Below are 27749 nucleotides of genomic sequence, written 5' to 3' on the forward strand. Positions count from 1 at the left end.
CACCACTCCATCAGGCAATGCATTCCGTGGTTCAACCACCCTCCATGCAAAGAAACCACTCCTCACCCTCTTGCTCACAGTTTCCTTTCATAACTTTCAGGGATTGCCCCCCTTGTCTTGACTCCTTCCCGCTGTTCCACCAAGCGAAGGAACTCCTCAGTGTCTACCCTGTAACCACCTCTCAACAGTTTAAAAGTCTCTATCATATCACCTCTCCTTCTTCTATCAACCAAACTCTGCAGTCCATACTCTCTCAGCCGATCCTCATAACTAACATTGTACAGTCCTGACATCATCTTTGTTATCCACCTTTGTACCCTTTCCACAGTTAATTTATCCCCTTCAAATCCTGGGGACCAGATCTGAGAACAATAGTCTAAGTGTGGTCTGATCAGAGTCTTATACAACGGAATGATAACCATTTTATCTTTGGAGGTCAGTGTCCTTCTCATTATTGCAGTAATTCTCTGTGTTACCTTCACTACCTTTGCAATATGTCCCGTAAATTTCAGTTCTCTATCAATCATCAATCCCAGATCTCTTGTCTCCCCTACTTCCTCTAGTTTAACTCCTCCCATAGAGTATGCAGCGTCCCATCGATGTGTCCCAAACCTCAAGACCTTACATTTTGCTGCATTAAACTGACACCCCCATTCATTTTCCCGTCTGTCTAGCTTATTCAAATCCTCTTGCAGGGCTACAACATCTGCACTATTACTAATAACCCTTCCCAACTTCGCATCATCCGCAAACAACTGAATATCCCGTTGCAATCCATGGACATTGTCATTGATATAAAGGTTAAACAATATAGTTTCCAGCACTGAGCCCTGTGGAACACCGCTTGTAAACTTCTGCTTCTTTGATACTGCTCCACCATACACAACTCTCTGATACCTATCAGACAGCCAATCCTGAATCTAGTTGATCAATCTGACATCCAGACCCATGTGCTGCAACTTGAATATCAGCTTATCATGTGGCACCCTGTCAAATGCCTTTGCTAAGTCTAGGAAAATGGCAGTATATGCCCTTCCCTCATCTAATGCTCTTGTAACTTTATCATAAAAGGCTAGCATATTGCTAAAACAAGAGCACCCCTTCACAAATCCATGTTGACTCTCACAGATAACATTACCCTCATCTGCCCAATGCTGTATACGGTCCCTCACTACTTTCTCCAAGATCTTACTAACTACTGATGACACACAAACTTGCCTATAATTAGACACTTCTAGTCTGTAACCATCCTTATGCAATGGCACTATCTTACCTTCCTTCCATTCCATGGGCACCTTTCCCACAGCCAGACTTTCATTGAAAAGACAGGTCAAAGGCACTGTCAATTCCTTAGCACATTCTCTCAAAACTCATGGTGAAATACCATGCCCACCACTTTACTAACATCCAGAGTACTCAGTATGTATTAGCGGGGTTATGCTACAAGAAATTGAAGAGGCAAGGGATCTTGGTGTATTGGTGGATAAGAATTTAAAGTTCAAAGGTAACATAGCAAAAGTTGCAAATACAACTCAGAGGATAATTGCTATGTTGAAGCGAACCTTGACATGTGAGGAAGTAATTTTGCCTCTTTATAAGGCTTTGATAAGACCACATTTGGATTACTGTGCGCATATTTTGTCTCCGAGATTCCAAGGGGATAAAGAAGCTGTGGAAAGGGTGCAAAGAAGAGTTATAAAGATTATATCCGGATTATGGGATTTAGATTATGATGACAGATTGCAAGTATGTGGATTACAAACTCTAGTTAACAGGAGAAAGGGGGGGGTAATATGATAGAGGTCTATAAACTTTTGAATGGGTATTATAGCATTTCAAATGATGAAAGTTTTCATTATATGGAAGGCGGGGAGAGAACACGGGGACATCCATGGAAGTTAAGGTTGTTCTCAGTCAAGAAAGGGTTAAGAGCTAGGTTTTTCTCCCAGAGAGCAGTGAGTGAGTGGGATAATTTGCCCTTATGGGTAGTGAGTGCATCTAGTGTAAATAAATTTAAGGAAAGGTATGATAGCTGGGTTGGGTAAGTTACAGCCTCCCTCGATGAGTCCTTGACTCCTATTATTATTATCTGAGAACCCTGGAGGTCTCAGATAATAATAATAATAATAATAATAATAATATAAACTTAATCATGTAGTCCTATTATAGTATCCTGTATACTTCCTGTGAGTACAACACATATCAGGAAAGAAGTCTGATCATGAAAATTGTGGAATGCAGATAATGAGACCAGACTGCCTACAATTTGTGGACTACAGACACTGGCAAACTGGAGAAAGAACCATAATATGATAGAAACTTATAAACTTCTGAAAGGGTCATACAGGATACTAATAGATGGAATTTTTCATTTTATGGAGGACAGAATCCACACTAACAAAAATTACTTGTCAACTAAATCACAGTGCAGTGAATTGTATTTCACAAATGGCATTTATAATTGTATAATATACTTGACAAGAAATTAAATTCTTGTTTTAATCCTTATCCAAGCATAAGCAAAGAAAGCTTGTGCATGAAGTGATTAGTATAATTGTATATAAGGACCGTTGATTTCACACCAATTGTTTTAGTATCTCATAATGCCTTATGAACATGTACATTTCTATGCATTATGGGAAGGGTCACTACACTACACTACCCAGACCTATTTCAATCTTTACCGATGTCTCATCAGGAGGAAGATACCAAGGTTGAATCAATGCAGAAGTCATATATTTTCCATACACAAGTAGTAAAAAGCAAATACTTTACCCAAATGCTTGGCTTATACTTTGACAAAAGATTAAATAAGAATATAATTTCATGTCAAGTATGATTTACTTTGTAACCAAGTGAAAAAACTTTCTACGATGTCCCATTTGTTCCATATAACTGTATTGTTTTGAACAGCTTTTCATATGACTTGTCATATGCCTTTTCTAGATCTACAAAACTTAAATACAGATCCTTGCTATATTCTAATGATTTTTCAACTCTCTCTCTCTCTCTCTCTCTCTCTTACAATGAAAGTCTGATTCTGATAATCCCAGTACAATCCGAACTATGCTTGTTCTTGTTTCAGGCCAAACAGAAGTTTTTGCTGGCTGTCTACTATTTACATGTAATGAAAATGTCTATTGCTCTATCCAATAACTTGATAAATTTCCACTTTTTTTTTTTTTTTTTGATAATTGTGCCTTGAAACGTCCTCCATAGTTCAGTTGATATAGTTTCCAGCCCTTTGGTTGGAAAGACTTGGGTTCAATTCCTATCTATGATGAGAGGAACCTTCATCTGGTCTCTTTCGACTAAAGGTGAGTTAGCCAGTCTAATGTAGAGGTAGAGGGCTTTTTCACCCAGAAACTCAGGTTTTTCATCCCTCAGAACAGGCAAACTGGCACCATGAGAGCACACACACACACACGGATTTACAGCCATGAATACTTACAACAATATGTGGAAGAAGTAGGGTCCTCAACACATGTTATGCCTGTAGTTAACCATCATGGTAGTCAACTTCCTGAATAGGAGACAGCACTTGAATGGGGAAATGCCTTGAAATGTGTCCATTGATGTAAAGTAAAATTTACTACAGTACCTTTCCATTTTGAAATTTATTTGCACACCTAAATTTAACATCTTAAGTTGCCTCCATAGGGGGGGGGGTTATCATGCTTTTTCCAAAATATTATTGCTATTCTTCCTTTCTTTGACCATTATGATCCATATTGTAATTATTACTTAGAAGGCTGTTATTTTCTCAGTAATACCATTTTTTTTTTTTTTGTCAGCATATTGGACAAAGTATTCTTTAGCAATTTACTAGCATTTTATGATAAGGTAATGGGTGTGTCAAATAAGACAAAATCATAATATTCTTGGGCTTTGCAAAAGCAGTTGATAGATTACCACATGATAAGTTGATGTATAAGCTGCAGAGGATGGGAATAAATAGTATATTGGTTAGATCGATTGGCAACTGCTCTCTGACGATACAAGCAGGTTTTGTAGATGGAGTAGTGTCTCAAAAAAAAGGAGAGTAACCAGTGGCATGGTGTGCCCCAGGGTTCTGTAAATGATATATATGAACTGACTGGGGATCTTCAGCTATTTGCTGATGATATAAAATTGGAGAGAATTATAAGTAGTACTGCTGATTTTAATTTCCTTCAGGAAGATTTGAATAAACTTTTGACAAAGGAGTGTTGCTGTAGTTTTTATAATAATAATAAGCGCAGGGGGTTGCATTCTGGAGTGCAGAAATATAAGGTCGTGTTCAATACTGATGGTGCTGTATTGAAGGAAGTGGATGAGATTCGAGATTTTGAGTGATGATTAACAGTAGACTGCACACTGCAGTGCCACTATGATAAGAACAACATTAACATGTAAGGATAAGAAGGTGGTTGTGCCACTGTATAAAGTGCTGGTATGACCACACTTGAACTATTGTGTTCAGATTTGGTCACCTAGCTTTCATTGTGATGTGGAAACATTGGAGAGGGTCCAGAGACAAATGATGATAATAAGACAATATCAGAACTCTGGAATGTTGGATATGGAGAGAGGTTGAAGGAATGTGGATTATAGAGTTTGTTGGATAGGGGGAAAAAGAGGTGATATAATAGCGAAGAAAGTGAGAGGAGAAGAACCAAAGGACATCCCTGGGAGTTACATAAGAGTGTGGTGAAGACAGGCATGAGGGGTAGGTTTTTTACATGGAGAATTGCAAGTGAATGGAATGCATTACCAGAATATGTTGTTAATGCAGGGAACATTAAGGATTTTAAGATTAAGTAAGATAAATAAGTTGTCAGTTGAATAAATCTTCCATGATGAGTCTGCTAGCCCTTTGTTAAATTTTTCTCAAATTTGCAAACCCCCCTATTCTTCTTGAAAGTTTATTTTTCACTGGGTTAGACTATAATAAATTTAGTTTAATCCTTTATCCAAGCGTGAGCAAACAAAGTTTGCACCTGAAAGTATCTTCAGGACTGAGGTAAGGTAGTACAACACCAGGCAACTCATTGCAAAGGTGGAGCAAGCTAACATCACTCCTATCTCATTATCTCCCATAATGCAAAACACATCTCCTTGCAGATATGTATAATGTTATGCATTAAGGGAAGGGCCACTACCCCGACTAGTTTCGACCTTTATTGAGGTCTCTTCAGTGGGAGTCAGGCCCAGAGTGGAGATACCAGGCAGAAGCAATAGCAAGGTCATCTCTACCTATACGAGTTGCCAAAAGGTGTGCCACCTTTTTATTAAATTACTCTGGATTTAGAGAAAGATGTTGAAGGTTTATTTTTCATAAGTTAAGGGGATAAAAATCCCTTATTGTTTTTCAGCCAGTAAGCGAAACTAAGATCGAAAACTGCGATCTGTAATGTTTCATGCCGACGAACTGTCAGCGTATCCGAGCGTAAGGTAGTACCAAGTGACCACTTGGTAGTGCCACACCACGGCAACTAGTTGCCGTGGTGTGGCACTACCAAGTGGTCACTTACGCTTGGATACGCTGACAGTTCGTCGGCATGAAACGTTACTTGCCGTGGTGTGACACTACCAAGTGGTCACTTATGCTTGGATACGCTGACAGTTCGTCGGCATGAAATGTTACAGATCGCAGTTTTCGATCTTAGTTTCGCTTACTGGCTGAAAAACAATAAGGTATTTTTATCCCCTTAACTTATATCAACCTCGCCAGAAAAAAATAGCCGTTTGGCTTTTCATCTTAGTTATACTAGTTTATTTTTCACTTGGTTAGACTATAATAACTTTAGTTTAATCTTTTATCCAAGTGTGAACAAACAAAGTTTGTGCCTGAAAGTATTTTCAGGACTGGGGTAAGGTAGTACAACACTGGACAGTGTATATTATCCAGAGTAATTTAATAAAAAGGTGCACACCTTTTGGCAACTCATATAGATAGAGTTGACCTTGCTATTGCTTCTGCCTGGTATCTCCACGTTTGGGCCTGGCTCCCACTGAAGAGACCTCAATAAAGGTCGAAACTAGCCTGGGTTGTGGCTCTCCCCTTAATGCATAACATTATACATATCCGCAAGGAGATGTGTTTTGCATTATGGGAGATACTGAGATAGGAGTGATGTTAGCTTGCTCCACCTTTGTAACGAGTAGCCCGGTGTTGTACCACCTTACCCCAATCCTTATTCTTCTTGTTTACTTTTTTATTTTTTCAAAAAAAAAAATTTTTTTTTTAAACATATTAAGCGACAAACTGATACAGTAACATAACAAAAATTAGTGTATTCAGCAGTGTATAGATTATTTGGAATTATTGTTTCAACTCCTCTATAACGAATGTGCCTAAGTTTGAAAATAAAATAAGTGCATGTGTTATCTTTACCCTTCTCCCTTCTGGTAGCCAATTGTATGGTAAACCCATTAGCCAATCAAATATTTTATAAAAGATTATAAAAGATTTCATTCTTATTATATTTTGATAGTTAAAAAATGTTTTTCTTATGTAAGATAAATCAACACAGTTGATTGTGTGCAAATATTTCACGTTTAGATCATGAAATATTTGTTTAAAAATGATAGCCTTTAGAGGTTGATTGTCCTCTCATACTTTTTGATTAGAATTTGTACACAAGTTGTATTAATAAAAGTTTTGGTGTGAAGTATGGCTTTTTTTTTTTTTTGCTCGACTATGTGAACCCTTTGTTAAAATTTCCATAGCTCACCACTGGGTGTAACAATAATGATTGTTATATATTACTATGTGCATATTTACATATTCTAACACAGAATACTTCTGCCAGTTGTCATCAAGTAATACCTTTAACTTTAAGACGTCATAAAAGTTAGGATTGTATGCTCCATTCCTTATTGGATGGTGAAAATTGTCTATTTTAAACATGTTTTGAAAAGTTCTGGCTTCTAATAGATAATAGCATGAGTTATAGTCTATTTGAAATCTCTTTACAGTGGGGGAAAAAAAAATGAGAATTTAAAGAAAGAATTTGCTGTCATCTACACTGAGAAAATTGGCTTGCCGCTGTTCTCTCATATGACAAAATAGGCTGAAAAATTTAAACAACAACTTCATTTTAAACTTTCATAATACATACACAAAACATTCTCTAGCAAAGGTTTATGCATAATTAATAAGCCACTATGGTATCAAAATAGATACCATAGAAACAGAAAAATAGACTATACTTGAGAAGAAATTAAATTCTTGTATCTTGTTCATCATCATCATCAAATTCCTGCCATGTACCCTCAAGGGGTGTACAGGATATGATAGTACTACATGAAAAAAATTACATCATTATTAATTTCCTATCTACAATTTTCCTCCAAATCAGTCTGTTACTTGTCAAGACTCCAACATTACCAGATCTTATATTTCTATCGTCTAAGGCACTTTGTACCGTATCCATCCACCTATATCTTGGTCTTCCTCTGGGTCGTTTTCCTGCCAACCTAGCAGAGAACACTTGTTTTGCTAATCTTTCTTTGCACATTCTGTTTAAGTGACCATACCACCTGAGATTAGCTATTCTAACGCATTCCTGGATGCTCACAATGTCAAGTTCTTTCCTAATATCCTCATTTTTAATATGATATTGCCATTGATGCCATCTGTTCATCCCTATAATCTTTCTCAGCACTCTCAAATCTGCGGTCTCTAGTCTTTGGTCAAGCGTTTTACTTCTGACCCAGCTCTCAGATCCATAAGTTAAAACTGGTTTGAACATTGTCTTGTATACAGCTAATTTAGTTTTCTGACTAATTTCTCTCTTATTCCATATGAATATATTCAATTGACTTCCCACCATACTAGCTTTCTGATTCTGTTGTGAATTTCCATATTTAATTTACCATCTTCACTAAAAATCGTGCTTAAGTAGCTGAAATGTTTTACTTGTTCCACAGGTTCTCCAGTCATAACACAGTTGACATTTTCAATGATTCTGCCTATTTTCATTGTCTTTGTCTTTTTATTGCTAACCTTCATACCATATCTATTACAACAGCTATTCAATTTAGTCAGAGAATCTTGCAGACTTGTAGCGGATTTATTTAGAAGTATAACATCATCTGCATAAAGCAAAGAGCTGACATTAACATCTTCAATTTTGATATCATGTTTAATACCACTTTGCTTCATAATGTGATCCATATAGATAATGAATAACAGAGGGGATAATGTACATCCTTGTCTCACACCAGATTCAACATTAAGCCATCTTCCTGTACTTCCTTCAATTCTAGCTTACTTAAATAAAGAAAGTATTGCTTGATATAATGCCTCATTGACTCCATATAACTGTAGCGTATTGAATAGCTTCTCTCTTGGCACCTTGTCATATGCCTTTTCCAAATCAACAAAACTTAAATACAGATCTCTGTTATATTCCCATGCTTTCTCGACTATTTGTCCTAAAGTGAAGATCTGAATCTTACAGCCTCTATTTGGCCGGAATCCAGCTTGTTCTTCACCAAGCTTTTCTTCCATAATTCTTCCCAACCGTTTCTCAAGTATACTTGTATAGATCTTGCCAGGAACACTCAGTAGGGAAATAGCTCCATAATTCACACATTCAGCTTTATTTCACTTTTTATATATGGGTGCTATGAGAGCTCTGCTCCAATCATCGGGAATTCGTCCCTCTGTCTAGGCTTTCTGAACTATGCAGTGCAGCCACTGTAAGACTCTTATACCACCATACTTCAGCATTTCTGGTCGAATATCATCTACTCCTGTTGCCTTTCCACATTTCAAGCCTTTGATGGCTTTTTTTACTTCAAGTATGGATATTTTTTTCTGACTGAATGCCTGGTCAGTGTTTTTTACCACTGTGCTGTCATCACTGCTTGTTTCATTTAGCAGTTTTTCAAAGTAATTACTCCATACTTCAAGGATATCTTTTTCTCCCGTTTTCATGTCACCTTTATCATCTCTAACTCCTTTTACAGCACCCTTTCCTCCATTTCTAAGATTCTTCAACAACCTCCAGAATATTTTGTCACCTTCTTGATATTTATTTTCTAAATTCTTGCCAAAGTCCTGCCATGACTTTTGTTTAGCTAGTTTAACACAGTGTTTAGCTTTCTTATATTTGTCTCTGTATTCTCTAATATCACAAGATGACTTATTTGTGGAACTTTTGATATGCTTTCTTCTTTTTCTTCATTGCCTCTTTAACTTCCTGTGTCCACCAGGGAGTTCTGATTTTTTTATCCTTGCAGACAACCTCACCACATGCCTCTCTGGCAGAATCAATCAATGTTTTCTACAGAGTTTGCCACTGAATCTCCAAGGTTTGGTTCCTGTTCTCAAAGTCTTTCATTTTTTCTTTAATAGCCTTTGTGTATTTTAGTCTACAGTTCACATCTGAGAGCAGCTCAACTTTTATTCTCTTTAAAACTTTCTTACATGTTATTCTTTTCAATATGAAATTCATTTTTATCCTGCTCAAGACTAAATAGTGATCACTTCCTATTTCAAATCCCCTGTACACTCTGGTGTCCTGCACCAAGGAGAAAACATCACTATCAACAATAACATAGTCAATGAGACTCTTCTTATTCCTTGCTTCTTCTCTCCATATGAATTTGTGCACATTTTTATGTTGGAACATGGACTGGTGTTAGTAATAACCAGTCTATGTCCTGAGCAGAAATCTAACAGATATTTGCCATTATTATTAGCTTTGCTCTTTTCTCCAAATTTTCCCAAAATATTTTTGTATGTCTTGCAATCATTTCCTACTCTGCTATTTAGATCCCCAACAAGGACCAACTTTTCCTTTTTCATTGTGTCAGTTGCTTTTTCTAAAACCTCAAAAAATTCCTCCACTTCTACCTTAGTAGAACCTTGTGTGGGACCATAAGCACAAATAAGTCTCATTGTCCAGTTCCCTATTCTCATATTTGTCCACAGTACGCTACGTGAGACTGACTGCCATTCATGAAGATTAGCCTCGTATTTTGTGTTGAATACTATGGCTACTCCTTCTTTTCCTTGATTGTCATTGCCTGAATATAACATTTTGTATTTATTGCTCAGAAAGATCTCACCAGTTTTTGTCTTTTTTGTTTCAGTCACCCGTATTATGTCGATCTGGTACTTATCTAATTCTTCAGCTAGCTCCATTTCTTTGCCATTCAGGCTTCTTATGTCGATAGTACTGATCTTTAACTCTGGTGATGTTGAGTTGGGGTTTGTTTCCAGATTTGTTCCAGTAGCTGACTTTTCGCTGTTCATCCTAGTTCCCTGGCAAAAACAACGGGGGCCTTGTTTAACCGGGCGACGCCCCAGCCAGCATGAAATTTTGTCATGTCGTACCATCATTTTTATTTTGGTTTAACCAATAAGAATACAGTTTGGTCGGCTAAATCCCAAATTGCCAGCCCATCCTCGTTCGTTCAGTATCCAAGTAGATACCCAACAGGTTGCACCACGAGAAGGTGAGGACTGGACATTAAGTCAGAAGCCCTGGTCGGTTCTCCGTATTCCTTTAATGGCTATGTGGAGGTCTCCTCTCAGTTATATAGCTTTGACCCTTAAGCACCCCTTGTATCTTGTTTTGATCCTTAATTTACTGTTACTTTAAATACACTAATTTACTTTACATATCAAAGGAATGAGAAAATCTGAAACAAATCCTGACAAAAGCAGCAACAGAAAGCTTAGGAATAAAGAGTTAATTGAATAGAAAAATAGGACTATGAAACTGGTATAAAGAAATAGAAAAGATAATAAAACCAAAAAAGAGAGTGATCAGAAATGGATCAAGAATAAAAAAGAAATAGTGCAAATGCAAAACAAGAAGTAAGGAAAAAACTGAGTGAGAAACAGAGAGAAAGAGAGATGGAAAATTTTGTAACTGAACTAGAAAAGGATATAACTTAGCCACAACTAAAAACCTATAAAATAATAAAATACATGAACAAAGATATAAAAGGAAAGGTAAAAAATATGAACAATAGATTTAGAATAATGGGTAACTTATTTTCAAAATCTATGGACTGATGACAATAAAGTAAAATTTTTATACAACAAAGAATGATCTAAAAGAAAATATTGCAATGGCAGAACTGAAAAAATACAAGAAATAAGATGAAAAATAGGAAAATGCCAGGAGAAGACAATTTAAATATGGAACTGTACAAAAATGCAGGTGAAAATTTCAATGAAAGACTTCAAAAAATCTTTAACAAAGTCTGATTTTCTGAAAAAACTCCACTCTTGGAAAAAATCACTGGTTATCCGAATTTATGAAAAATGAAATAAAGATCACTACAACAACTATAGGAAAATTAGTCTGCCAATAAATGTAGGGTACAAAATATATGCAGGAAAGGAATATTAAAAGAGAAACTAAATAGTATTGTAGAGGACAAACTACTAGAAGAACAAAATGGATTCTGAAAAGGCCTTTACATAAACTTAATTTTCACTCTAAAAATACTGAAAAGCAAAGAGAATTTCAAAAAGAAACACGCATGGCCTTCACTGATTATGAAAAAGCCTTTGATAAAATTAATAGACAAAAGGGCAGAACCCATACAAATAAACCCACAAATAAAGATAGATACACTATTATTTGCAAATGAATCAAATTGTATTAACAGAAGATGATCTGCAGAGATCAGTAAAATCATTAAATGAAATTTCAGAAGAATATAATATGAGAATATCAAAAATAAAGACAAAAATAATGGCTTTCAAAGGAGAAAATGCAATAAGTAAAATAGTGATAGATAATAAAATATTAAAGCATGTAAATACTTTGAAATACCTGGGATGCAACTTATCGTATGAAGATGAAAAAAATATAGACATTAAAATATCAAATTTTGTCAAAGTACTTGGCATAATAAATAATATATTTATGCCATCCTTGGTACAAAAATCACTCCAGAATCAGACTATATAACATTCTGTGTAAATCAACTTTATTATATGGAAATGAAAAAAAAAAAAAAAGAATGAAAAATGGATTCAAACAGCAGAAATGACATTTCTCAGAAAAACAGCTGGATATATACCAAGTGAGACCATAAAACAAATTAAAAAATTTTACAATCCTTGAATATAAAATCAATTAATCACTATACAAGTAAATATAAACAAAAATGGTTAGAACATCTAAATTAAATGGACAATAGTAGACTGCCAAAAATACTATACCGATATAAAATAAATGGAAAAAGAAGTTTTGGAAGACCAGGAAAGCGATGGCATGAGACCAGAGCAGACCACTTAGCTTAAAATCCATGATAAGAAGAAGAGGACTTCCCAGAAAGGGACCTGCTAGAACCAAAATGTAGTTTCAATAAAAGACAACCAATTCATCAGTATATCTCTAAGCAAGAATGAGCACAGTAAAAAAAATAATTACTTTTGTATTTCAATACATCTGAAGAAGTCATCATATATATGAGAGAGTGAATATAAATTATATATAGAGAGGTTTATTTATATATAGATACCTTCATTGCCTCTAGAACATTCATCAGCTAACTGAAGCTCTGGGAAATAACATCCAGCAGTATCTATTAATAACAGTGATACTGAAGTATCTTCATTTTCCTGGACACCGGGAATATCTCTATAAAGAATGAAATAAGTATAAACAATCATCCATCACGCTAATCCTAAAATACCAAAAACATTCTTACTAAGAGATTCGTTTTTAAGTTAACAAGATTAACTTATCATGGTAATGAAACATGGCTTTGAGAAAATGCACATTTATGTCTGTCTCTATATTTGCAAATGTCAACCAATAGGTAGTAGTAGTAGATATGATTCTGCATCACATCCTTCCTGAATCAAGCTTTTTTTTTTTTTTTTCATTTTTTGAATCAAAAATAAGCAGGCTTATTTTTGCAAATTTATTAGTAATTATGAAATGCGAATTAAATTTTCTTGTAAAAGTTTTGTATAAAACAACTTTCTTTTTGAACTATTTCCATGATGTATATTCATAGAAAATCTGTCAGTAGTAATGTTATATTACAACTATTTCAAGTTTTCATTTTTATTTTGATTAATCTCAAATATGAGAAAATGAGGAGAAAGAAGGAACTTGTTCATCTTAGATTTGAAAAACTTACAGATTATTATACTTCATATGTAATGCATATGAGAGTGAAACTATTCCAAAAGACAGTAGTAGAAGAAATCAATAAAGAAAAAGAAAAATTAAGCTGAAATGTGAAGGAGTGATGATTTTCTTCTCTTTACATTTTTTTTCTTTTTTTACATATGAATTCCACAAGAGAGGCATTGCAGAACTGGTAACATGATGATATGTATGGTATGCAGGAAAGAGACCTGTAGTTGGTGGGCAACAAATTGTGAGGAAAGCTGTTTTACAGAGTAGTTGCAAATGGAAAAAACAGGAAGAGGAGACGGTTTGAAGTTGGATTGCAAGGATTTTGGTAGCTGCCACTTATGTTTTAATAGGCTGTGGAAAATAGTGAAATGATAGACACCAAACAATTTACTTGAGCAGCACCAATGGAAGCAGAAGAGAAAATAAGGGTGAAACAAACCATCTATGAGAGAGAGAGAGAAATGCCAGTGAGAAAGGGATTACTGATCATCAGGCTACCTTCTCCTTCACAACATCAAGAATTTTTGGGAGATCCTTGGTGCACCACACTAAACATGAGACCAGTATTCTTCTAAGATTGGACAGATTTGAAATATGTATAGAGTTAGTAGCTATATGGATGAAAAGTGTCTTGAGTAAAAAAGGATGGCAAAACTTTTTAGAGGCTGAGGAAGCAATTGACGTGAATGTGGTTATGGCAGAAAAGACTAAAAACAAATGTCTACCCAAGAAAAGAGAAATCTGATCCTCTCTGGTGATTTGTGTATTATGATTCAGGTAAGGGAAGGTGAATTAAATTGTTGTGTTTTAGCATGAAAAAAAAAGTAGGAATGTTTTGGTAGCACTGAATTTAATCAGGTTTTCCTCACAACATCTATGAGTAACCACTGCATATTTTAATAGATTTGGAGGTGAGATTGGGAGAAGTTCCAATATCAATTTTGATGAAACATAGTCCTAGATATATTCATGGAAAATGCAAGCAACAGAAACAATCTCTATATGAGAGTGAAGTGAGGTGGTGAGAGAGAAAGAGGTCACAAATCCACCCAAGTGCTCTCACCTACTGAGTCAAGTATTTTCAGGGATCTTGGGGAGGAGAGGAGGAAGAGGTCTCACCATAAATGTTGAGAACAGCATTCAATGGTTCAATGAATTTATGATTTGTAGAGAATTACTAGATGTTCAGAGGAAAAGTAACACCATGACTGAAAGAGAGAGCCTGAGTCTTTGGATACTGAGGAGGTAATGTGAGTATGGGGAGGTGAGGTGAGGGTGAGAAAGAGAAATCTGTCTAACTGGACCCAGCAGACTGCAGATGTCAGTACACAAAAAAGCCAGGAAGTAACTTGTTATATTCTCATGCAAATGCCAGGAGCTTTAGGAGCAAAGGGGTTCAGTTTGTTGCTTTAGATTTTAGGGGTTCAGATTTCTTGCATTAGTGAAACCTGGCTCTCAAAGTCAGATGTAATAACTGGAATCAAATGTGAACAGTATATTATTTTCAGGATGCACAGAAGAAATATACGAAGAATGGGGAGAATACTACTAATGATATCAGATGATTTGAATCCAGTTAGGGTAGAGACTCATGAAAACAATAATGGTAATAATGTTCCATGCAGCAATGAATTTCAGGTTATCTGGTGTGAAGTGGACTAGTGGAATGAAACAGCACTAGAAAAGGATTAAAAATAATATTTAATTCTTCAAATATTTCCAATTTTATTGGGAAAAAAAAACCCACCATGCTCCATCACAGTATATTTAGAGGAAAAAGACTATTAGAATCTGCTGCTGCTCTCAAAAATCAGCCTAATTTTAATTAAATATAGTTGTATAAAACTTCCCAAAATATGAGAAACACTAATACTTCAAGATTCCACTTTACATCCTAGGCTGCTGACAGGTGTCCATACAGGGCACCTCACCTAGCTAGGAATCTATTCTTCCATCCATGTACTTCACTTAGTTTTGTGCTGCCTCTGTGTGCGTATGTATGTTACAAGTATCATATTGTACTCACTGACGATGTCTCTGTAACTGAGACGAAATATTGGAATTATTAAATACTATTTTTAATCCTTTCCTAGTGCTGTTTCACATCATTAAACATCTAACATGAGTTTCTCCTTACACTTAAGCCTTAACACATGGATATTATCAAAGATATCGCATGCAAGGTAAAACAACATGGTAAGCTGAAACTTTGATGGTCTAAACAATTAAACCAAGACCTTTCTAAAAAGATGTCAGGATACTGGAATTTAACCGACTTGTGTCAAATTATAAATCAAGTTCAAATCCAAAAAAGCCCTCCATATCTACAAGTATACCAGTTTTGCTCTGCTACATGAACAGATTGCTGTGATGAGCTCTCAGTGATTCTCAACAGAGAACTCTTTAATATTTCAGAAGCCTGTCCTCAAAGGGAATTCTTGAAAATAAAAAATAAACAAATCAATCAGTAAAACAGTCTTTTGGATTCTAAATCTATTCTTCAAGTTCGACCTCTTCATACAGTAGTTAACATGTTGTCAAAAAAGGCTTAACAAAGGTGCCATTAGCATTCTAAGTCATGGCCATAAGGTTGCTGTTGCACCTAAACAAGTACCATCACTACACCTAATGTTCAACATTGAATGCAGAATCCATAACTTAGCTCCAAAGATAGCTAACAATCTTTGGCTTGATGTCACCAATTCCCTTTATAGAACTTCGCCTCCTAAAAGATATCTATTATCCTGCTAGCTCAATGCCCTCAATAAATGACAAAGATAACAGCATAGTCATCATCAGGATTATCAAGGGAAGTGCTACTGTTATCCTTAATGCCAGTAAATGCAATCTGAAAATGGATATCATTTTTAGAGATGGCTCCACCTACATACCTTTTGATTGTGATCCCACTAAATTGCAAATCAATAAATTAAAAAACCTATTGAAAAAAGTTTCTTCCTGACCTCTTGACATCACTAAAAAACTTAAACCCTTCAGTTGTTATCCCCCCAGATATACAGCTTATCTAAAATTCATAAACCTATCCCCCCCCCCCGACCAACTGTATATACTACTGATTCTCCCTGCTATAAATATCCAAACAACAGACAAAATCTCTTGCCTCCCCCTCACTGGTCATACCACATCATAAAAAAAACTCTTCACATTTTAAAAGTTCTATTGGAAATCTAATTGGTAATGATATCGATTCCTTAGTGAGCTTTGACATCACCACCTCATTGTTCACCAACATTCCTTTAAATGACACCTTATTGATTTAAAAAAAATTTTGACATCCTGTGCACTCACAATTGCTCTACCCAACTTTGTATCATCAGCAAACAAGCGAACACTTCCTCTCAGATCCTTTCTTATATCGTTAATGAAAAAATTCAAAAGTAGTGGTCCAAGAACAGAACCCTGCGGCACACCACTAGTCACAAGCCGTCTTTTGGACTCCACTCCTGAATAAACCATTCTGTATCTCTCCATCAACCACCCTCCTATCCATCTCACCAACCCTATATTCATCCCCATCTGTTCCAGTTTACTGATTAGAGTTCCATGTGGTATCCTATCAAAGGCCTTGGCAAGGTCCAGTAGAATCACTGAAAACCCATTATCCTTATCCAGTTCAATCGTTACTGTGTTATAAAACGCGAGCAAATTACTGAGGCATGATCTACCCTTCACAAAACCATGTTGTCCCCCATATAGTATCCCATTTTCATCTATCCAATCCTGTATTCTTCTCTTGACTAGTTTCTCCAAGACCTTGACAACGATTCCTGATATGCTAATTGATTGGTAATTTACAACAGCAGTCTTGGAACCTCCTTTATGCAGTGGAACTATTTTCCCCTCTTTCAACCCCTCAGGACTAACCCAGATCCAAGACTCAGATTAAACAGAATGGTCAAAGGTACTGACAATTCTTTAGCCGCTTCACGTATGACACAAGCTGGTATACCATCCAATCCCACAGATGTATTGACATTGAGGTTTTGTAATAGACTACTCACCTCCACCTCATTCACCACAATTCCCGTATAAACTTTTGGTTCATTCATTTCTGCAATGTCACCACCTGGATGACTCTTGCAAAGTGCTCGCTCAGTAATTCAACTATATCAACTGATTCAGTTACCTCCCTACCATCGGTATTCTTATTCTTTAAAATCATTCTGCCATATACATTTTTTCTTCTACTTGCAACATATCGAAAAAACTGTTTAGGACTGTCTTTAGCCTGCATGGCCAATGTTCTTTCGTAATCCTTTTTTGCTTTTCTTACCACACTCGTTACCCTTCTGGCCTGGGCTTTATACTGTTCATGTGTCTGCCAGTCACCTTTCTCCTTAAATTCCCTCCATAGTTGTTTCTTTTTTTGCAGCTCAAGCTTAATGGTGTTATTCATCCATTTAACTCCTACTTGATTTATTATTCGGACTCCAGGTATACAGTCAGCCATTGCCTCATGCAAACACTTCTTAACCGCCTCCCATGCACTATCAACTTCTAGTCCTTGCAGTTTTACATGCCATGGCACTGTACCAATCAATCTCCTAAGCTTGTCATACTTACCAGCCCAATAATTCCACATGTACCCTGTCTTAATTGTAGATTCTACACCTTTAGCCACCTCCCAAGTCAAGACCCTATGATCGCTCTCACCAATTGGTGGCAATGTGGTCATCGTTACAGCCAAATTCTCAGATGCAATTACTAGGTCAAGCACTCTCTGACCCCTAAAAACATTTGGCAGTGGTGGGATATCTTTGGCAAACCCAGTTGGCAAAGAATAATTTAGCCCACTTTCAGCATCTGATAGACATATCTAATTGACTGGTCATTTGCAGCATTTGAGTTATAATGATGCTGAAAAAGTACATTCCTCAAATTGAAGAATTGAAAATTGAATTTGAAAAAAGATTTTCTGATTTCAACCAGTTTGAAAATGAATTATTATTATTCAGTTCACTTTTTTAAATTAATATTGAAAATGTTGATGAATAATTACATATGGAAGTAATTGAACTCCAGTGCAATACTGAACTAAAAAATAAATATAATGAAGTTGGCATGCCAAATTTTTATAAATACCTTGGCAGTAAATATCCCAAATATAAAATTTATTGTGCAAAAATGTTGTCAATCTTTGGAAGCATCTATGTATGTGAGTAATTATTTTCAATTATGAAACTTAATAAGTCAAAGTTCCGCTCACTGATAAAAGATTCTAAATGAAATGCAATACTTCATATTGCAACAAGAAACGAAAAAGCAGATATTGACATATTAGTACAAAGGAAAAGATGTCGGGTTCAGGATCAAAATCAAATTAAAAAAACGGACCAGTAGATAAAAATATTTATTTTTGTAAGTCAAAATTATGTATTTAAATAATTTTCTTAAAGTATGAATAAAATGTAATTGAACTTATATTTTCTAAACTTGTTATAAATTTAAAATTTAAAATGGTGGTGTAACTATTTAAGTAAGTCATAAAGGCCCATCAACTAAAGGAAATTTGTTAGAGCCTTTCTTTTTTTTAGTTTATGTTTTGGTTCACAGAATATTATTGAATACGGCCTGCATCTGTATACATATCTAATTGACTGGGCCTTTGCTGAGTTTGAGACCCCTGCCATAGAGCCTATAACATATGTTCCAATAAGATCTCTCTTGCAACAGAACTCAATCATATACACTATACTTTATCTAATGGCCACAGTATCAAAAAAATAATCAATACTTCCCCCATTCCACAACCTTCTCTTCAGAAAATTTTTAGCAATGCTATCGCCATCCCCCCCTTATGTCTGAGGCACTTTAGAAAAAAAAATAGCCAGAATTTTAAAGAAATACAATCTTTGCACTATTTTCAAGCCTCACTTAAAACTAGCTACCCTTATCTGCTCCACTAAAGACAAACTTCCTCCTCTCTCAGTTCTAGGTGTATATAGGAGTTCCTTGCTCCTACAAATTGGCTTAATATGCACAGACAGAAAGATCAGCATGAAAGAACATAAAAAATATGTCTGCAGTCATGACTATGGTCAATCTGGCATTGCAAACTGTGCTTTGGATACAGCTCACAGAATCAGTTGAAAAAAGACCATTATGCTGAATCACAGTAAATTTAGAAGATAAGAAAATCTGCTGCTGATGCTTTTAAAAATCAGTCTAATTTGAATAAATATTGTTGCATAAATCTTCCCAAAATATGGGAAACACTAATACTTCAAGATCATGGTTTACATCCTAGGCCACCAACAGGTGTCCAAAGAGAGTGCCCCATCTCATTAAGGAGTACAATATGAGCAACATCATCAGGGAGTACAATATGAGACTCCCTGATGATGTCGCTATAACTAAGATAAAATATTGGAAGAATTAAATACTATTTTGATCCTTTCCTAATGATATTTCACTCCATTAAACTTCTAACATAATGAATTAAATTATATTTATTACTTCTAACATAATGAAATAAAATAATTCACTCCATTAAACTTCTAACATGAGTTTCTCCAAGTAATTAAACCTTGACACACAAAGTGGACTAGCAGGATGAAATATATGGTGAGGTGTTGTTACAGACTTAACAGTATGGTTGCTGGGCTGATGAAATGCATCACTAAATCACCATGATGGGTACTAAATAAGTAATTATCGGTGACTTCAATTATCCAAATACTGATTGGGTAGTAGAGAAAACTCATAATAAGAATGAAGGAGAATTTATTCAGCTGTTTTGTGATAACCTTTACAAGCAGCATGTGAAAAAAGTAACTGAAGGCTAAAGAGAGTCAGATTTGATCACAGCATCAGAAGGGATATCATTTAAGGAATGTAACTGTTTTGCCACCAGGTGGTGACAGTGATCATGCCATACTAACCTGGAAAGGAGCTAAGAATATGGGTGTTCCAATTAGGAGAGGTTACATGTTGAACTACAAAGCTGAAAAAATATGAAAAAACTCAGGAGAATATTATGTTTGGTTCAATGTTAACAGTTGTCAAATGGGAAGGATATCAACAGTGCACAGGAAACTTTGAAAAGATGCTTAAATCATGCTGTATCTGAATGTGTCCTTAGAGTACGATGAATAGAGTGGAGTGAAATGGATGTGCAACCTTATTAAATAAGAGATTCATAAGAAGAGGAAGATGCAGAAGTAATATCATGAGAGTAAGAGTGAGAGGAGTTATGAAATATATAAAGCATAGGCTAGAAAAAGTAGGAGTACCATGGAGAAAGCTATATTAAGATTATGAAAAGACACTGGTTGTGAAGGCAAAAGGAACTCCAAAAGAATTTTATTGTTATGCTGCAAGTAAAAGAAAGAATGAATGAATGTGTAAGAATAACTTTACTAAATGCAGATGGTACCTACCCTTGTGCCAAAAGCAGATGTGAATGCTCAAATAATGAGTGCTCACCTTGCTAGGATCTATCAACCTGGTGAGTTGGCATAGTGCATAATGCTATCACTACATTGGACAAAGAGATAAAGGGACATGAGAAGGGGGTTCTAGAGCAGGTGCATAAACATTTCTTTAGCACATATGCTAAAGAAATGTTCAGCCAAACTGGCTAGGCCCTTGTATTATTTTGTCTTAACTTAGAAAGGATGCCACAAGAAAGAACATATGATAATCTCATTGCACAAGGGAAAGGGGGGGGGGTGCAAAGATTAATATGTCTAACTATAGACCTATTTCAGTATGTCTAGAGTGGCTATGAAAATTTTAGAGAAGTTGGTAAGAACTCACTGCAGAGTAATGAGTTGACAGACAAACGATACTTTGCAAGAAACAGCAAGGGATTAATTAATACAGGTCACATCTGAGCAATTTGCTCATATTTCATAACAATGTTACAGCTAGCTAAGTTAGATAAATAAGCTAGCTTAATAAAGGAAATGAATACCATGATACTGCTGAATTTTGCTAAGGCATTTGAGAGCATACTATATGAAAGGTTGTTTGTTGCATAAACTGGAGAATACAGGATTGGAATAGTTGAAGAATAAGTATCAAAGAGTGGTATATGGGGGATGTGCCAGATTTAAGATGGCTAGTGGTTTGCCCAGGAATCAGTCCTTGCACTATTGTTGTTTAATTTATATATTAATGATAATGGAAAGAGCCTGAAAGGAGATGCTCAATTGTTTGCTGATAAGCAAGGCAATTAATTAGAGATGCTAATGACATACAGCATTTACAGGGTAATTTGAATAGGCTGGAAGTGTGTGTAAATGAAAATGGCGATCAACTCAATGTTGATAAGTGTAAAGTTAAACTTTGAACTTCAAATTTCCTCTCTACCATAACTCCAAGATCCATAGCCTCATCATGCTATTGGATATCTCATCACTTATAGTGTGATGAGATATCCAATAGCATATTGTATTGGTGAAATTATGCTTGGAAAAACTGATGAGGCTAGGGATCTTGGAGTTATGTTAGAGAGGAAATTTGAAGTTTAAAGGTCACATAATAAAATTTGCAAATATAACTTAGAGAATAACTGATGTTGAAATGAACACTAATTTTGTCTCTTCCTCTGGGCTTTTTTCCTGCCCATTCTGACATTAGCTCTGCTCACATATTCCTGGATGTTAATGATGCCTAGTTCCTTATCTTCATTTTTAATATGATTCTGCTACTGATTACATCTGTTCACTCCCCAATAGTATTGGGGAGTGAACAGATTGGAAGTTTTCGGAGTTTTAGTCTTACTTTGGCTCTTACTAGCTGATGGTCTGTACCACAATCTGCTCCAGGACAAATATGCACATCAGAGATGCTAGTCTTCCACTGCTGGAGAGCCAAGTATAATCAATCTGATGCCTTGACTTATCAATGTTAGATATCCAAGTATAGGTCCATTGTGAATGTTTCTGAAAGCAGGTATTGGTAATAACTAATCTGCTAGCATGGGTAAATTCCAATAGTCTTTCACCACGGGTGTTATGTTCATCCAGACCAAACATGCTACACTCTGGCCTAACTCTCATATTCTTTCCCACTTTAGCATTTAAGTCCTCTATGATGTCACGTATGTCTCTCCTTAGTAGGCAGTTCAAAACAGTCTGCAAGTTTTCATAGAATTCCTCACTCTCTTCATCAGGCCTATATGTGGGGTGCATAAACTATCACGACTGATACATTGGTAGGCTGAGCCTTAAGTCTAAAAGAAAGTATCCTATGATTAACAGGGGTTATATATAACCAAGAAGGCTTCTTGCCTGAGCTGTCTTCAGTATCACATCTACCCCCATGATGTTTTGAGTCACCTCCTGAGTAAACAATAAGTTTACCATCCTGTCTTTTGAAGTGACCTTCTCCATTCCATGTGGTCTCTGTAATTCCCAGGATGTCAATTTTATACCTATCCATCTCATTACAGACAATTTCAAGAGTACCCATCTGTAGATCCCAAACATTCTATGTGCCTATGTAAAATTCCATTCTAAGATTAATCCTATACCTTCTGTGTTCCTCATTCACAATATCAGTGACTTTTGTTGGAGACTATAATATACTTCTCAAACAGGACACTCTGCCTAAGCCCTGAACATAGCTTTGATTATTTTGCGTGACATCTGATGCAGCAGATGTATTATAAGGCACAACCATATTAAAGATCACTCTTTCATATTCTCTCTTATATTGAATTTATTGCTAGTTAATTTATTTGTACCTACCAGAATTAAGATATCTTTTGCTTTGCTTTTCAGTTTTTCGATTGCATGTGCTATATTTTTAATTTTTGCTCCAGAAAAAATTAAAGTTATAGCCTGCTCATTAATGGCATCTTTTATGATAGAACAGCCATACCAAATGATACCTTCTTTTTACAATCAATGTTAACCTGATTTTCTTTACACACTAACTTACTTGATTTCATGCTCTGTTGTTTCTCATTTTGCTGTTTAATTTTCTTATCCTCCCTATGCTCTTTTAAATGCCACTCAAATGTCTGTAATTCCCACATTGTCTGTCTAATAATCTGCTTTAACTTTGCGACTTGGGAGGTTAACTAATTTTTAATATCCTGTTTAGCAAGGCAAGCCTTCCTATTCTTGACTTCACTGTTCTTGTTAGCATTCTATTTCTTGTGCGTTTTTTGGCATCATTTAAAAATATATTTAATATTGCATTATCTCAATAAAAATATGTTATAAAAACACTGAATATCCAAAAACACAAAAATCTATACTAATATACTATAAAACACTAATTTTTCTAAGGGAAAAAACACAATAAAACAGATAAAGATCACCAATTTTACACAAGCACTAAATACACTGACTGCTCAAACCCAAACCAAGATGTCAATCATGTAGATGAAAGTGGGTAAGGTGAGATCATCATATTTAGCAATTTTGTAATGCTAAAGGCCACCAGGATTAGAACATTCCATAAGTGAAATCTGGATGTGGTTATGGCGCAAGTTACCAAGTAGAGATCTGATATTTACAGTGTACTTAGAAAGGGGGGGGGGAGATCAGGGCATTAGGGATGGTGAGGATTACTTGGTATTTTGATGAGTCAATAGATTATCTGTGTTAGACCATTGCTAATGCAATCCTCAGCATTAGATCATTGGATTACTGGTTGAAGTGTCCAGAAAGATGAACACTGCCAGATATGTATATATCACTACTGGATAAAACAGACTCTTCCCCCCATCCAATGTCTATTTCAACAGAACAATGAACCATGTCATACCGCAAGTAAATGATATGGGTAAAACCTGATTGGCCTACACAGTCTCAGTCCCATTGCAGTAGTTCTACTACCATTAGAATATGCTGATGTCAGATATAAGAAAGCCCAACATCAGTACATGGACTGGTGTTTGTGATGAAGAAGAATATCCAAAATACCTGATTTTTATCAAAATCTGGTGAAATATATACTCGGAAGGATGGAAAGTGTGATCAGAGCCAAAGTGAAGCCAAAGTGATGCTATTCAGCTATGCACAATTTAAGCATCTCAGAAATAAAATTCTGTGGTTGTAATATTTGATATTGGAATGTGTAAAATCTTGAATAAAGGGAGTTATTTGTAATAAAATAACTTTTATGCAGATTTTACAAGTATGCTAAGTCCCACTAAAATACTTGTGTATTAATAGAAAAACTAGGTGTTAATTGAAATGGAAATAATGTTTTTTTTTGAAATTGTTGAATATTGTAATGCCAAAAGTTTTGTGTAAGAACAAAGGAAATTACATATAAGGTAAATTGTGTCTAAGTATACCTCTAGTCAACTAAAATTCCAGACAGATTAAAGGATTAAGTCATGACCTGAGGCCACTGCAAACACGAAGGTCAACATTACATGGGGGTTTCCTGTCTAAATGCACCGATCAAGGAGGATGACGGGTGCAGAATATCAGGGTACCCAGGGGACTACGACGGAAGAAAAATGAAGGTCATCGGAACCATATAAATTGGAGTTTTCTGTGTCAAGACGGAACTTGCTTGGTTTAGTCTGTTCCTGGGAGTCCGAGTACGTTCCAGAGCAGTTTCTGTTCATGGGCAGGAAGTCATGTGGAGTTCTGACGAGAGAGTTCGGACTCATGATGGTATCAAGGTCACCGAGTAAGCCGAGGAGTTTAGAAGAAAGTACGATGTTTGTTAATGGCAGCTGAGCTTCACTAGAATCGTGGGTGATGAATCGTTATCCTATTCAGAGACCTGTATTAACGAAGCAAAGGCCAGAAGAATGATGCAACTAAGGCACGTCGTATTAGGAGGAACCAGATGCTGAACTTCCAAGGAATTAAACTGTCTGCCGATAACAAGAAAGAAGTCTTGCAAATTTCAAAAAGGATGTTCAGGTACAGTGACGAGGTCTAACAGGAACAAGAAGAGATAATCAGCTATAGAGGACCAGACTTCATGAAAAGTAAGAACTTTCCATTATTTAGTCAGAAAGAAACTTAGATTGTGACGGTGGTTTGAATTAATGGAATTGTTTTAAAAATTAGAGTTGCAGGACTTTAGCCCTTGAGCTAACAATTTAATTGATTTACTCTATGTAAGAGAAAGCCTAGCTGAATTGTATAGTGAATCTACTTGTAAATTTTGTTGTAGTCATTCCTTAAACTTGAAATTTTATGTTGACAACCTGATTATATGTAAAGTTAAGAAAAGGGGGGTAAAAATTCTAGACAAGTAGTCCTGCTAAGATTCAGATGATTGTGGGAAATGAACATATAACTTATATTGAGTTGTTAGATATAGCACACATATTCGATTTAAGTCAAATTAATTTGTCATCTGTGTATTTGTTGCTTAGTGATGAAGAAATTGTTTTCTTGTCAAAATAACTTGCCTGATCTCTAAGTCCAATGCACTATTCATAAAATCGAACCTGTGTGGTTTGATGTAGATATTGCCACGACTGCAGAGTAAGAAATATATTTAATTTGGTAAAGACATAAGTTGGAAAAGAAGGAGCTGTGTGTCATACTGGGTGCTCTATTCTAGAATTTTGGTGGTGCAGCTGGCTAACAAACAAATTTTCCAAAATTTAATTTAGAATAAACACCAGTAAATCAGACAAAGAGATTGGTTCCCACCCGAGACACTTTCTTTGTTCTTGACGTCTTGCACACGTGAGCCTTACTATTTGCAGCCACAAGATAGAGGTAACGTAACTGATAATAAGTCGGAAATATAGTAAAAGTTAAGAAGATAACTTTCAAATGAGAAAACATAGGATTTTACAAAGGCTCAGCCGAACAAGAATTAATAAGATTTAAATAATTACAATAATAGTATAAATATCATAGATTTAACAATAAAACATAGATTTTAACAAATGGAATAGAAATATTTATTTAATTATTTCATGTGGGAGTTACCCCTTTCTTCTCCCATCACTTAGGGCAGGATGAGCCCTCCTAATGAGGGATTAAGTATGTATTTTATGACTGTAAATCCACGTGTGTGTGTGTGTTCACAGGGCCAGTTTGCCTATTCTGAGGGACAAAAAACCTGAGTTTCCGGGTGAAAAAAGCCCCTACCTCCATATGAGACTAGTTAACTCACCTTTAGTCGAAAAAGATAAAGGCGCGTTTCCTCATCAGATAAAGGTTCCTCATGTCATGGATAGGAATCGAACCTAGGTCTTTCCAACCAAAGGGCTTCATATATACCGAGTGAGCTATGAAGGTTCTATAGAGAAATTATGGTGTTGCTGTGGAAATATTTTAACATAAGCTTACAAAAGGATAAAAAAGTAATAACTGCAATAAAACATAATGAAATCATATTTACTTTAAAAGATGACTTGCTACGGATTCATGGGCTACAAGCATTTTATCATAAAGCTGTTCTGATGGCCATCTCATAATGTCCTCATTCATTCGATATTGAACACTAAGCATCTTCAGCATTTTGTTACCATGAAGAAGCAAAAGCCGTTCCATTAATGTTACTGCAAGACCTTCTGATGCTGCTCTATGAGGGAAAAAAAAAAGTGTATATTTATAAAAAAATTCTTTTGGAATAGATCTAGGCCTTTACTGAGGATACTTTTTTCTGCATCGGAAATATTATAATCACAACTTTGTGGATGGAGGTGTGGTTTCAAAGAAGTCAAATTACTTTGTATTTGTTTAAGGGTTTCGAATTGGTCTTGTTTTTTCAACAGTGGCAGACACACTTGGTGTAACTTTATGGAAATATATCATAATTTCTGTCTGACTTTTTTTTTTTTTGCTTTTTCATTTCTCTAAAAATGTTTCTATAAACATAGCACATAATACTGCACTAAACATCCCAATGCAATGCAGAGAAAAGTATCCTCAGTAAAGGCCTAAATTTTGTTTTATCTCCTAGATCTATTCCAAAAGAAATTTTTTATAAAAATATATAACAACTGAGTAAATCAATCTTCACACACACACACACGTGCTATACAGTTAACCCTTGAACAACAAGGGACTGAACTGTGCAGGTCCACTTATATGCTGATTTTTTTTTTTTTTTTTTTGAGATTTGTGACAATTTGAAAAAACTCGCAGACAAACAGTGTAGCCTACAGATATCGAAAAAATTAAGAAAAAGTTAGGAATGTCATGAATGCATAAAATACATGTAGATACTAGTCTATTTTATCATTTACTACCACAAAATATACACAAATCTATTATAAAAAGTTAAAATTTATCAAAACTTACAAAAACTGACAGACCATACATGGCACTTTGCAGTCGAGAGAAATGTAAACAAATGTTAAGATTCAGTATTAAATCATAATTGAATAAATTAACCGTAGTAATACTATACTACTAATAATTTTAGTAACCACTTCCTGTTGCTATTGAGGTGAGCTCAAATGTTGCGAGCATCTGCCTAAAATAACATGTGATGGTAATCATCTTCACTTGGAAGTTTGTCTCTCCAGTAAATTGCATATCACAGTAAAAAATTATCTCTCATGGTTCTTGTGTATTTTTCATTGTGTTTAGTGCAATATTATGTGATACGTTTATAGAAACACATTTAGAGAAATGAAAAAAGCCTAAATCTGCTTAAAATACCATGTGATGGTAATCATCTTCACGTGGGAAGTTTGTCTCTCCAGAAAATTGCATATCACAGTAAAAA

General features: G+C 35.5%; 1 protein-coding gene across 7 annotated transcripts in view; it reads right to left on the reverse strand.

Annotated features, from left to right (window-relative positions):
- LOC150108661 (DNA-binding protein SMUBP-2-like) overlaps positions 1-27749 on the reverse strand; it is a 240629-nt gene that overhangs the window by 103625 nt on the left and 109255 nt on the right. For all 7 annotated transcript variants that reach the window (XM_090390909.1, XM_090390907.1, XM_090390911.1 and 4 more), the window contains 2 exons: positions 26415-26597; positions 12481-12599 (listed from right to left, as the gene is read on the reverse strand). In XM_090390909.1, the coding sequence (XP_090247035.1) occupies positions 12481-12599; positions 26415-26597 (302 nt within the window). The remainder of the gene's footprint in view (positions 1-12480; positions 12600-26414; positions 26598-27749) is intronic.

Source organism: Typopeltis vanoorti, chromosome 3 (assembly GCF_054136105.1).
Source record: "Typopeltis vanoorti isolate ZY-2024b chromosome 3, IOZ_Tvanoo_1.0, whole genome shotgun sequence".
NCBI classification, from domain to species: Eukaryota; Metazoa; Arthropoda; class Arachnida; order Uropygi; family Thelyphonidae; genus Typopeltis; species Typopeltis vanoorti.